The sequence below is a fragment of the Notechis scutatus genome, chromosome 15 (assembly GCF_049901735.1).
Source record: "Notechis scutatus isolate UNSWTSFEM ecotype Mainland chromosome 15, rNotScu1.2, whole genome shotgun sequence".
Lineage (NCBI taxonomy): Eukaryota > Metazoa > Chordata > Lepidosauria > Squamata > Elapidae > Notechis > Notechis scutatus.
The window spans coordinates 10,128,833-10,141,397 of NC_142023.1; the positions used below are offsets into that span (position 1 = coordinate 10,128,833).

At 43.6% G+C, this 12,565-nt stretch overlaps 1 protein-coding gene across 4 annotated transcripts in view; it reads left to right on the plus strand.

Moving 5' to 3' along the window:
* MED27 (mediator complex subunit 27) overlaps positions 1-12,565 on the plus strand; it is a 64,965-nt gene that overhangs the window by 29,879 nt on the left and 22,521 nt on the right. For all 4 annotated transcript variants that reach the window (XR_015745425.1, XM_026687295.2, XM_087944133.1 and 1 more), the window contains exon 4: positions 11,040-11,133. Coding sequence is in view for 3 of the 4 variants with exons in the window: in XM_026687295.2 (XP_026543080.1) it covers positions 11,040-11,133 (94 nt within the window). In the remaining variant the exon portion in view is untranslated. The remainder of the gene's footprint in view (positions 1-11,039; positions 11,134-12,565) is intronic.

The following is a 12,565-nucleotide window of genomic DNA, read 5'->3' on the forward strand; positions in this document are numbered from 1 at the left end:
ACAGCTTGGGTATCAGCCAAGCAATGTTTTCACACTGAATTATTTGCTGATATTCTGCCTTAGTTATGTGCCCCTCTTTCCACTTTTTATACTGGTCTTTTCGTCTTTCAATTTGTCAGAGAGTTCTTTATGCAGCCATGCTGGTTTCTTTTGAGAGCTGTTTTTTTTTTCCCCCTTCTTCTTCATTGGTATTGTGCTAGACTGGGCTTTTATAATCTCACTTTTCAAAATGACGGTGAGAATTTACCAAACTCCACAAGGATGTGATAAGTAGTTCTCGACCACCATTGGCACCAGAATTTCCGTTGGTGAGCAAGCCAGTTTTAACGAAGCCTCAACGTTATGACCTGTTTTGCCACAGTTGTTATGCAAATCATTGCAGTGGTTGTGTGAATCACATTGTGAAGCGAATCCAGCTTCTCCAAATTGACTTTGCTCGTCAGACGTTGTCTGGGTAGGTCGCCAACAATGATCACATGACCCCTGGACATGGCAACCATTGTAAACACATGCTGGTTGCCATGCCTGGATTTTCATCGTGTGCCGTGCGGATCCTCTGACGGTCGTAAGTGCGAGAACCGGTCATAAACCACTTTTTTCAGTGCTGTTACAACTTCAAACAATGGCTAAGTGGATCACTGTAAATCAAGGGCTACTATATGACTTGGTGGACCGTTTACAGTTCCATCCCTCTTCAGGCTCTTGTTCAGCCCTCGGCAAGCATTACTACGGAAGCTTTTATTTATTTTGGATGGGCAAATATGTCTCTGAATTATGACTTACGAAATTGTCTGGCTGGCAGCTCCAGCTGCGTCAGCAATTTCCCAGGAACAAAATCATTCATCTGGAAAGCAGAGTGCTTTTGTCTGAATAGAATGGCAAATGGACTAATAGCATCTTTGGAGCGGTGAGGCTGGACTCTGGGGCAGGAGGCATTTTTTAAATCTCTCCGGAGCACTTGTGTCCAGCCTCACGTGGGTCAGGGGACCAAGAGGTGCTGGAGGAGAATATGGCTGAAGCTTAAGACCAGGATAGGAAGGAGATGGAAGGACAGGTAGATTGGTGGGGTTCTTTTTTACTATCACATTTGTTCTTCTATTTATTTGTGACCCGCCTTTAGTATTTTTATAAATAACTCAAGGCAGGGAACCTACCTAATGCTTCTTCTGCCTCCTATTTTCCCAACAACAACCCTGTAAGGTGGGCTGGACTGAGGAAGAGAGACTGGCACCAAATCACCCAGATGGCTTTCCTGCCTAAGGCAGGACTAAAACTCACCGTCTCCTGGTGATTGGCTCAAAGTCACCCAGCCAGCTTTCATGCCTAAAGCAGGACTAGAATCCACCGTCTCCTCTCTCTCGGTCCAAAGTCACCCTGCCGACTTTAATGCCTAAAGCGAGACTAGAACTAGGTAACCTCATCAGGGCTAGTAAGCACTCTTTATCCTCCTTACCAGCCCTCTCCTTACCTAGCTCTGATGACGTGACCTAGTTGGGTCATGAAACGTCTGCAAGAAAACCGCCGAGCTCAGAGAGCACCGAAGACCCCCCACCTTTCAACCCTGAGCTACAAATATTCCCCTTTCATTCTTGGATGTTTCCTACGAGCCCCATGGAGCCCCAATGTTGCTTCTCTTGTTGACTCATTAAAGCCGCCACATCCTTCTTGCAGGATTGTCGTGGTTTTTTCCTCTCCCTCTGCAGCCGTTTTTCAGAAATGGAGTGGAAAACTTCACCCAGCCCGAATGCCTACATTAGTAAGAACAACAGTCTAACTGAACAAACTCAGCAGTCAACATCTGTTTGCAACAGACTCTTCTTCTGACATTACTCTCCAGGAAAAACACACACAACCCACACCCACACCCCCGCTGTGCAGCACACAACTCCGATAAATTGTCAAGTTTCTCAGAAACTTGCAATCGATAGAAGCAGCTCTGAACCTTTTAAGCTGCTGCGACTGTTTTGCATTCTTGGGAAATTTTACCGACTTTTAAAGGTTACAGCCTGCTAACGTTTTGGTTACAATTTGTTAAAAAAAAAAAAAAAAGCTTCTGGAGAAATATATATATATCAGAAAAATATAAATTTTCTTCTGCCGTTATCGATTAACAGATGGCTGATGCGGCTTCGGCAGAAAGACGCATTCGAGCTACGATTCCATCCCTATAGATTTAACCCTTAAAGTCATTTAATGGAAAGTGAAGTCGGTTTGCAACTATTTGTGGGCCCGTGCTGTAAGGGGAGGGGAATAAATGAGGACCCAGACTGCTGGGGGCAATACAACTAGTCCTTGACTTACAGCACTTCCGTTACTGACTACTCGAAGTTACATCAGCATTGAAAAAAGTGATTCTGTGGCCATTTTTCACACTTACGACCATTGCGGGACCCCTCCTGGGTCACATAATTTACCGTCTGTTCAGCTGCTTGACAACTGACTCACATTTACGACTGGTTGCAGTGTCACAGGGTCACGTGATGATCTTTTGCAACCTTCTGACAAGCAAAGCCAACAACCTCGGCCAGAAAAGTCATAAAACGGTGTGTGTGTGTGTGTGTGTGTGTGTGTGTGTGTGTCAAAACTCACTTGACAAACTCATCCACATCAATTTTGGGGCTCAATTGGTGGCCGTAAGTGGAGGACTACCTGTACGCTGACTCTATAAAACCGCTCCGCCTCCTATTTTGTCTCTTGAATCTCGGTTTAGCGTTGATCTTAATCTCTCAGCATGCAAGTCGGAGACGAGATTGGAAAACGAGATTGCTATTTCTGTCGAGTCTCCATGAGAACCAACCGATATATATTTATATATATATTTGTAGGCTTGCACTTGGATCTCTTCCTTCGGCAGGATATGGGAAAACAATATTAACATTTTAGAGAGCTGCTGTAAGCTGATTCCCCGAGGCCGCCTGCTTTTCCCTTTTTCCCAAATCGCGCTTGATCCGGACGGATTCATTTCCCTCAATTTGATTCCTTCCCACCTCGGTTCCGATGGGAACCCATTTTCCCTCTCTCCCTCACTGGGTGATAAGCACATTTTTTTTTCTCTTTTTCCCCCCTCCCCAATAGCCCTGTCGTCTTTCCTTGATATTCCGTGCAGGAACATGAGGGTTTCAAGGTTCATTATTCACCCTGATATTTTTTTTAAAAAAAATAAATAAGAGGATAGGAACGTTCCCAGGTACGTTCCAGCTGCCAATTCTGGACCACTTGAATCGAAGCCAGCTGAACAAACACTGTGAAGAACATTTGATTGATGAACGCCTTGACAAAAACTATCCTCTCCTTGTCGCTTCTTCTAATTTCCCTCTCGGGAGACATCAGCCACGCTGTTTGTCCCTCGTTGGAACCGAATCGTCCAATTAGCCATCCCTCGGCGCCATTTTTGTCAACCCTAATTGGATTGCACGCAAACGGCTGTTAATTACACTTCACCCAGCCAGTTTTCATGCCCAGGGCAGGACTATAACTCCCAGTCTCCTGGTGATTGGGCCACTCAGTCTCCCACTTTCTAGCTTGGCACCTTAACCACCAGACCAAACCGGCTCTTCTGTGCCCTTTTTGTCAGAAGCTTTGGGGATTATGGGTGCTGCATTCGGACATGGACGTGGTACGGCATGCCATGTTAGGGCAAGACTTAATGGGTCTCTCCCCCTCTCCCTCTCTCTCTCTCTCTCTCTCTCTCTCTCTCTCTCTCTTTTGCCAAGTTGCAGTCTGCAGAATTAACTCTTCTTTTCTTCCAGTGCCAAATTGCTCATACGGAGTCTGGATCGCCCCGGTCAGCAGATTCCCCATCTGATCTGTCTGAAAGGGTCATGACAGATGAGGGTCCTTCCAGCCCCCTTTTAAATCCTCTTTATCTTTAAATCAAGCAGGAATTCTCATCCATTTGAAAATTTCAGTCCTTAAGCGAATTATTCCCCTCTCCTCCCCAGCTCGTTTTAATGGGATTGATATTTTTTTTTTAATTGGCGCAAATCCGACGGAGAGCTCCGATATTCTCCCATTTTCTCTCTTCCTGTCTCCACCTTCTTGCTAGGTTTCACGAAGGTATAAAATCTGCAAGGTGGGTTGCCTTGTGTCAAAAGCAGACCTGCCTTTTCTTAATGGGATTGCAGGATTCCTCTTGTCATCGAATCATGTTATTTTATACGTTGATAAAACCAACAGAAGTATATAATAGTAAAAAGACACCTCAACAAATATCCTAGACTAGTATTCTCCCTGCAAATGAGTTAGATAAGAACCTTATCTAAAGTTCTTAGGTTTATTTTTTTTAATTGCTTATTATTTCTTTTCCCCAAAATCTCTTCCTGCTCCTGGTTTCTCATTTATCCTTCCTTAGATTTCTCAGCTTAACGCTTCTGAAAGTGATCATTGGCCCAAACAAACGTGTATTTTCCTGTGATTTGTTATATGGGACTTGGGCACAATGCACAAAGGTTTGGTGGAAGTTAAAACTGAGTTTTTATCAGTTGTCTTAAGTGATCAAGGGCTTCTGGTATTTTCTCTACAATCATTCATGGTTCTGAAATTGTCGGAGGAAAAAGGGAATTCAGAGCAGGATTTTATGGATCCTAGAAATCTCTGTAATTCCTGTAAGGGGCGACGTGATAGCGGTGTTCCAATATCTCAGGGGCTGCCCCAAAGAAGAGGAAGGGGTCAAATCTATTTTCCAAAATATCTGAGGGCAGGACAACAAGCAACGGATGGCAACTCATCAAGGAGAGGAGGAGCAACCTAGAATTAAGGAGGAATTTCCTGATAGCGAGAACAGTTAATCAGTGGAACAACTTGCCTCCAGAAGCTGTGAATGCTGCAACACTGGAAGGTTTTAAGAAGATGTTGGAGAAGCATCTGTCTGAAGTGGTGTAGGGTTTCCTGCCTAGGCAGCGGGTTGGACTAGAAGACCTCCAAGGTCCCTTCCCACTCTGCCATTCTGTAATTCTGTTATAAATATATTCATACAGTCATCAAAGGAGGCTGCCAAAAGGGGAGACAGCGTTCTATATTTGCCACTTATCCTCTGCCTTTGTTTGTCCTTGTGCTGTCTAAGAGCATAATCAAGATTTATTCAGTTCCTTGACAAACCACAGCTAGGAAGAGTTCCGGATGTGCGAGTTAAATGCTGGTGCCACAGAAATACGATCGCTTGCCGTCAACCATGGAAAGAGACCTGGCACTGGGTTGAAACACGAGCGTTTAGCACACTCGGGGCCAGTAACAACGTTTTTTTAAAAAAAATTGCACGCACAAAGAGGTTGGAAGCACCCAAAGCTCCAATTTAAGGTTAACCTTCGCGCTCAACGTCGCAATGCTTGAAGGTTTTGCTTATGTTCGTTTTATGGATGAGCCTCTCGGGCGGCATATGAATTTCATAACCAAATCAATAACACTCAACGGAACTCGGCTCTTGGTAGCTGCGTGGACAGGTGGGTGGGAGCTTTTTCAAGCAGTTCTTGACTTACGACAATTGGCTTAGTGACCAAAGTTGCAACAGTGCTGGAAAAAGGGACACGCAAAATGTTTTTCACATTTAACCTTTTGGGGGCAGCATCCCCCCCGTGGTCACGGGATCAAAATTCGGCCACTTGGCAACCAGCTCATATTTATGAAGGTCGCTGCATCCCCGGGGGTCATGTTTGCAACCTTCTGAGTCAAGATTCACTTAACAACCATGTTGCCCATTTAAGGACCGCAGGGTCTTAAATTTGCTTAACAACGGTGGCAGTGGGCCGAAACTCATTTAATAACTGAGTGAATACACTTATTCACTCACCCTTAATTTATGGGTTCAATCGTAGTTGCAAGTCGAGGCCACCTGTAATCCACTCTCAATTTTAGGAAGGGTTGTATTGTTCAACCCCTACCAGCATTCGTAGGAAATGAGGAAGAGAGGTGTCGGCGTTCCAGAAAACCTTGACTCCAACAGATCACTCCAAACCAGACATATGTTCAAAGCTCCCTTTTATTAGAGCAGTCAACTGGCACATCGGGAAAATCCAGAACCTGAAAATTCCCTCCAATAAGTAAACTATTACAAATCCTCCCCCTGCACCCATCATTCCATCACATGCCCCGATCACTATCCGTCCGACCTTGAGGCGTCCCCTCGACTACAGGAACAACGTCACCTTGACTCTTAACGAAGAACACTGTTGTGTCTAAACACATCCACTCCAGGCAATTCCCCCCTCCCATCTTCCCAAGAATGTGGCAGCGTGGAAGCTTCTGGTGCTAATATGGCTTCCAAAGCTGACAACGGAGACTTCTGATCATGTTTCAATCAAATATGATAAAGGAACCCTGCCCCCACTTCTGAAATAAATAATATTTCAGAAAAGCAGATACAGTGATCCAGGTCTCCTTTGCTTTTTAAAATATCCACGTTGCACAACCGCCATTTAATTTAATTTAATTTAATTTACTCTACTCTACTCTACTTTATTGCCATTGCACCTCGTACAACGAAATCAAACGCCATCTTCAGTGCACATCATGACCATGAAAATAAACACAAACACACATCCTTCACCCTCCACATATTGAACCGAAAACCCCTGACACCGCACCAACACTGCACTATACAGTAGAATTCAACAGAGCTACTGCCCTGGGATAGAAGCTGTTTTTCAGCCTATTTGTCCTTGTTTTTATTATTATCCTGTACCATCTGCCAGATGGTAATAGTTTAAAAAAAAGGGTGCCCCTTTGATGAGATGGATCTTTGAGAATGTTTTGACCTTTCTTAAGACAGCAGGAGCTATGAAGCTCTTCCAAAGAGGGGAGAGGGCAACCCATGATCTTCTGGGCAATGACGTTGACCCTCTGGGGCGCTTTCCTATCTGCCCCTGTGCAATTGGCAAACCATACAGAGATGCAGTAAGTTAAGATACTCTCTCTGGTGCAGCAGTAGAAGATTTTTAAATGTCGAAAAACAACAGAGCAGTCCAATTTTCTACTGAAAAATAAAACGAGGGCTGAATTTGAACCAAGGCCTGCTGTATCCTGAGCAGGAGTTGGACTAGAAGACCTTCAGGGTCCCTTCCAACTCTGCATTGATAATGTGTGATTCAGAAACCTTCAGCCTTTCCCCCTCTGTTACCAGGGATGGCTTTACTGTGGATATTTTAATATTTAATGCCGCAATTACTGTAGCAGCTTGCTATTTAATATTTACTGCGGGCCGGGGTCCACCCACGCTTTGCTGCCAGGGGTTTCTTAATTATTATTATTATTATTGTTATCCTGCAAGCCAGCTTGATTCGGGCGCTAGAACAATTAATTAATTAAAGCAGGCCATTTTGCAAATATAATTTAAAGCGTTTGGGGCACGTGAAAAGCCTCATTGAACTTGGCGGTGGCGGCCTTAGAATTTAACATGTAACATCAAGTCAGCCAAAAAAAGAAGCGGGGAAGGAAGGAAGGAAGGAAGGAAGGAAGGAAGGAAGAAAGAAAGAAAGAAAGAAAGAAAGAAAGAAAGAAAGAAAGAAAGAAAGAAAGAAAGAAAGAAAGAAAGAAAGAAAGAAAGAAGGCAGGCTTGCTTTCCTATAATTTATTTATTTTTAAGTCAAATGTCACTGCGATGAGGAGTCAAGAAAGCATGAACCTGCTCCGCACACATTACTGGAAACTCATTTGAGCGTGCAAAACATTTTCGGCGTATTGACAGAAAACTGACACTAATTCCTTTAGAGGAAGAAATTGAACAGAAACTTATCCTATCCTGAACTCTTTGAGTGGTAATGGGATTTTAAGAGAACGGACTATTCATGGTATATTAAACAACCTTTCCCCCCCTTGAAGTAGGCTGTGTTTACCATTTATATATATATATATGTGCGTGTGTGTGTGTGAGAGAGAGAGAGAGATCAAGCGTCTGAATGTTGATCTCATGACTGTGGGGAATGCTGCAACTGTCGTAAGTGTGAAAAAGGGTCAGGAACCCCCTTTTTCAATGCTGTTGTAACTTCACATGGTCGCTAAGCAAACGGTTGTAAGTCAAGGAGTACCTGTAGAGTCAGAAGTGAACGTTTTTCTTTCTTTTTCTCCCTCCCTTCCCTTCCTTTTTTCCCCTCCCTGCTTTTCTTCTCATTATTTATTTATTTGTTTGTTTATTTATTTTGCATTTTATGTCTTGATAAACTTTAAAAGGCCCAAAGAATCTCCCAACAAAATGTGCCACAGCCGCTTCGTGCAAGGACTTCAAACCTCTATAAAAGTTCAGAGAAATCAGTGTTATTTTTCTGCCTTGAACACAACAACCCTCTGAAGGACTTTGCGATCCCCAGGGCTGGTTTCCTGATGCTGTTGGTTGAGTCAGGAGCGACTCTTGTTTTCACCTGTTTGGGAATAAATTAGGGAGGTTCTTAAAACTGGGGTCTGGCTGTTCAAACCCTGCAGAGAAAACCGACCTAACTAATGATTTACCTCGGAGCCAATGACGGTGGGTTACCTTGGCAGGGTCGGCGTCTTGGTTTTAATGTCCCGCATAATATTTTCTCTCTAACCTAAATGTCCTCCCGGTCCGTGTTTGATGTCTGAGATCTCTTCTTTTCCGCTCTGCAAGAGCAGAGACATCGTTGTTGCCTCTCTTTTCTCGAGAATGGAAGGGACACCCTTGAAATTCAGGCCTTTGTGGCATATTTAATGGTGACGTTGCCTGTAGGGCGAATGAGGCCAACTTTCTCAGCTCCGGCAACCGTCCTTATCCTTGTTACATGTTGGCTGAAGATGGTTTGATGCCGTTTGAGGCATCGTGAGGGTATGCCAAACTGCACCGGCTCAATGACTTTTCATAAAGGTGCCTTATCTTGGTGCTTTTCAGGCATATTAGAACCAGTCTAATGATCTAGTTAGTTAGAGAAAAGAAGGACTAGGGGTGACATGACAGCAGTCTTCCAAATATTTGAGGCTGTGCTACAAAGAAGGGAGGGTCAAATTATCCTCCAAAGCCCCTGAAGGCAGGACAAGAAGCAGTAGATGGAAACTAATCAAGGTGAGAAGCAACCTGGAATTGAGGAGGAAATTCCCAACAGTGGGGTCTTCTTCCTTTTTAAGATTGTAGCGTTCTCCATTTTTTGGGGGGTGGGGGGATAGAATTGGAGGTTGAGAAATGATTGCAAACACTCTTTTGGCCCATGCAGTACAAATGGCCACATACGCATTTTGAAAGCTACGCCGGAAGACGTGCTTTTGAATCACCGCGAGTTTCTGCCAAAGATCCTGGTTGCGTTCCAAATAATGCCGCGCTCCGTGCCACTTTTTTTAAACATTTTTGTTCTTTTAATTAAAAACAAAATATTTTTTTAAAAATGGCTGGAGAGGGACAGGAGGAAAAGAGCCTTGTGTTCGTCTTCTTTTTCTTCTTTTCTTCTTCTCCTTCCTCCTCCTCCTCCTCCTCCTCCTCCTCCTCCTCCTCCTCCTCCTCCTCCTCCTCCTCTTCTTCCTTCTCTTCTTTTCTTCTTCTTCCTCTTCCTCTTCTTCTTCCTCTTCCTCCCTCCTCCTCTTCTTCTTCCTTCTTTCTTTTCTTCTTCTTCCTCTTCCTCTTCCCCTTCTTCCTCTTCCTCCTCCTCCTCTTCTTCTTCCTCCTCTTCTTTTTCTTCTTCCTCTTCCCCTTCTTCCTCTTCCTCCTCCTCCTCCTCTTCTTCCTCCTCTTCTTTTCTTCTTCTTCCTCTTCCTCTTCCTCCTCCTCCTCTTCTTCTTCCTCCTCTTCTTTTCTTCCTCTTCCTCTTCCCCTTCTTCCTCTTCCTCCTCCTCTCTTCTTCTTCCTCCTCTTCTTTTTTTTCTTCTTCCTCTTCCTCTTCCCCTTCTTCCTCTTCCTCCTCCTCCTCTTCTCCTTCTTCTTTACCTATCTGAAAAAGATTCGAGTTTATATTATGGCGGGTGTTTTGGGGGGGAGGAGAAGGGGCAGCTGAGCTTGATGCGTGGAGTTTTAAAATGAACAGCATGTATCTTACAAACTGCGTGGGAGAAATATGCTTTCCACGGCGCCTGAGCATAACGCCAGCACTGGATGAGATCCAGTTTTTAAAGCAGGTCAGGCTCCAGAACGTAGCCATCTGTCCGGTGTTAAAAAAGAAAAAAGAAAACCCTCAAAACCATCAGCACAGAGAAGGTGGTTGGTTGCCTGCAATCAATTTATGGAAGCAGAGGCTGCTGTCTTGTGCTTTGGCCCCGTGAAGGGAGGACGGGGAACCCTTTTTGCCAAGGACCCCCTGTGAAATACTGCAGCCGGCGGTGGGCTCCGTGATAGAAAGAAGGTGTCGAGGCTCTAGCAAGAGTGGAGAGGGGAGCAACAGATCAGGGGGCTAAAGCCTATGAAGAATGGCTGCAGGAATTGGGTGTGCCCGAGCAGCGGGTTGGACTAGAAGACCTCCAAGGTTCCTTCCAACTTCGTTATTCTACTCTACTCTACTCTAATTCTATTTCTATTCTATTCCTTATTACAGGGGGCTCCAAACTTGACAGGTTTAAGACTTGTGGACTTCGACTCCCAGGATTCCTCCTCCAGTCATGTTAGCTCAGGAATTCTGGGAGTTGAAGTCCACAAGTCTTAAACCTGTCAAGTTTGAAGACCCTTCTCTTATTCTACTCTACTCTACTCTACTCTACTCTACTCTACTCTACTCTACTCTTATTCTATTCTATTCTATTCTATTCTATTCTATTCTATTCTATTCTATTCTATTCTATTCTATTCTATTCTTATTCTATTCTATTCTTATTCTATTCCATTCCATTCCATTCTACTCTACTCCATGCTATTCCTTATTCTATTCTATTCCTTATTCTATTCTACTCTACTCTACTCTACTCTACTCTACTCTACTCCTATTCGACTCTACTCTACTCTATTCCTTATTCTATTCCATTCCTCTCCACTCCACCCACCCTATTCCATCCCATCTGATCCCAATCCCACCCCACATTCCATTCCACCTTCCTTTCTATTCTAGGTCTAACTTTTTCTTTTATGTGTACTGCAAATTATTGAGTCGCTGCGGCGACTAATGTCCGCGTTGCTTTTGTAGCTACGTAGATGACGTGATCAGTCGCATTGACCGAATGTTTCCGGAGATGTCTATTCACCTGTCTCGGCCCAACGGGACTTCTGCCATGCTGCTGGTAAGTTAAAACTCCACTGTTGTTGTTGTTGTTATCGCTATTGTTGCTTCTGCCATTGTTTATAAACCTTAGCAGCCTGCTGGTGTTATTGAAAATATGCTTCAAAATGTGTGGGGTGCCCTATCCAGTGCTGAGAAATGATATTACTGATGCACATTGCAAATGCATCAGAATAATATATGGTATTTATCTAAACTAATAACAGAATGACAGAGCTGGAAGGGACCATGTAGGTCATCTAGTCCAACCCGCCACCCAATCAGGGGAGACCTTACACCATTTCTGAACAGATGGCAGTCCGGTCTCTTCTTGAAAGCTTCCAGGGATGAAGCTCCCACAACTTCTGTTCCATTTGGTTAATAGATACAAATAATTTTATTTGTTTGTGTATTTGTTAAATTTATTTGCCATCCGTCTCACCGTGGAGCTACTCTGGCTGACTTACAGCAATAGAATGGAAAAATAACAATGCAGGTAGTCCTTGATTTACGATGACAACTGAGGCCCAAAATTTCTGCGGCTAAGCGAGACAGTTAAGTGAGTTTCACCCCGTTTTACGACCTTTCCTGAGGCCGTTGTTCAGTGAACACCTGCGGCTGTTAAGTTAGCAATGCCGTTGTTAAAAAGTGAGCTTGCTCGTCAGAAGGTCACAAAAGGGAATCACATAATCCCAGGATACTGCAAACCGTCATACGTACGAGTCGGTTGCTAAACGCCTGAATTTTGATCACACAATGACAGGGATGGTGTAATTGTCGTAAGTGTGAAAAATAGCCGTAAGTCACTCTTTTCAGCCCCCTTGTAGCTTTGAACGGTCATTAAACCAATTGTTGTAAGTCGAGGATTAATTTTGGAAAGGAATAAACAATGTTTGGTAAAATAAAAATATCTATAAATGCCGATTTATTTTCAACTCAAGGCAGTTTCCTGGAATGTTTGCAATGGGCTGGCAGGCGACCTCTAGACTGCCTTGAACTCCATTTTCCCCCCTCTTCAATGTTATGTTTAAAAAAAGCTGAAAACTTGCAGTAATTCTCACATTTCCCAAATCTTATTGATGCAAAGATTTCTCTGTGCGGCCAGTTTTGAAAACAGAACAGATTTCTTTCTTTTTTCTCAAGAAAACGATTGGCAGAATAGTGTCTTGGGGAAGAGTTATATCGTAGAAATCTATTCTAGTGTGAAGTAACCTTTAGATAAGGAATGATCTGCCATAACTTTTGTCATCTTTATTGATTCTGGTTTCCATACGTCTCTTTGCAGATTAAGAGGCATCTTGGAAAACAGTCCCTTTTTTCATGTTTTTGTTTATTAGTTTATAATATAAAATATAAAAATACAAAAGAAAATAAGGGAGGAAAAAGGGAAGGGAAAAGTATGGAGAAAAGGGGAAAAAAAGAAAGAAAAGATGTTGACTTCCAACTTCCTCTGG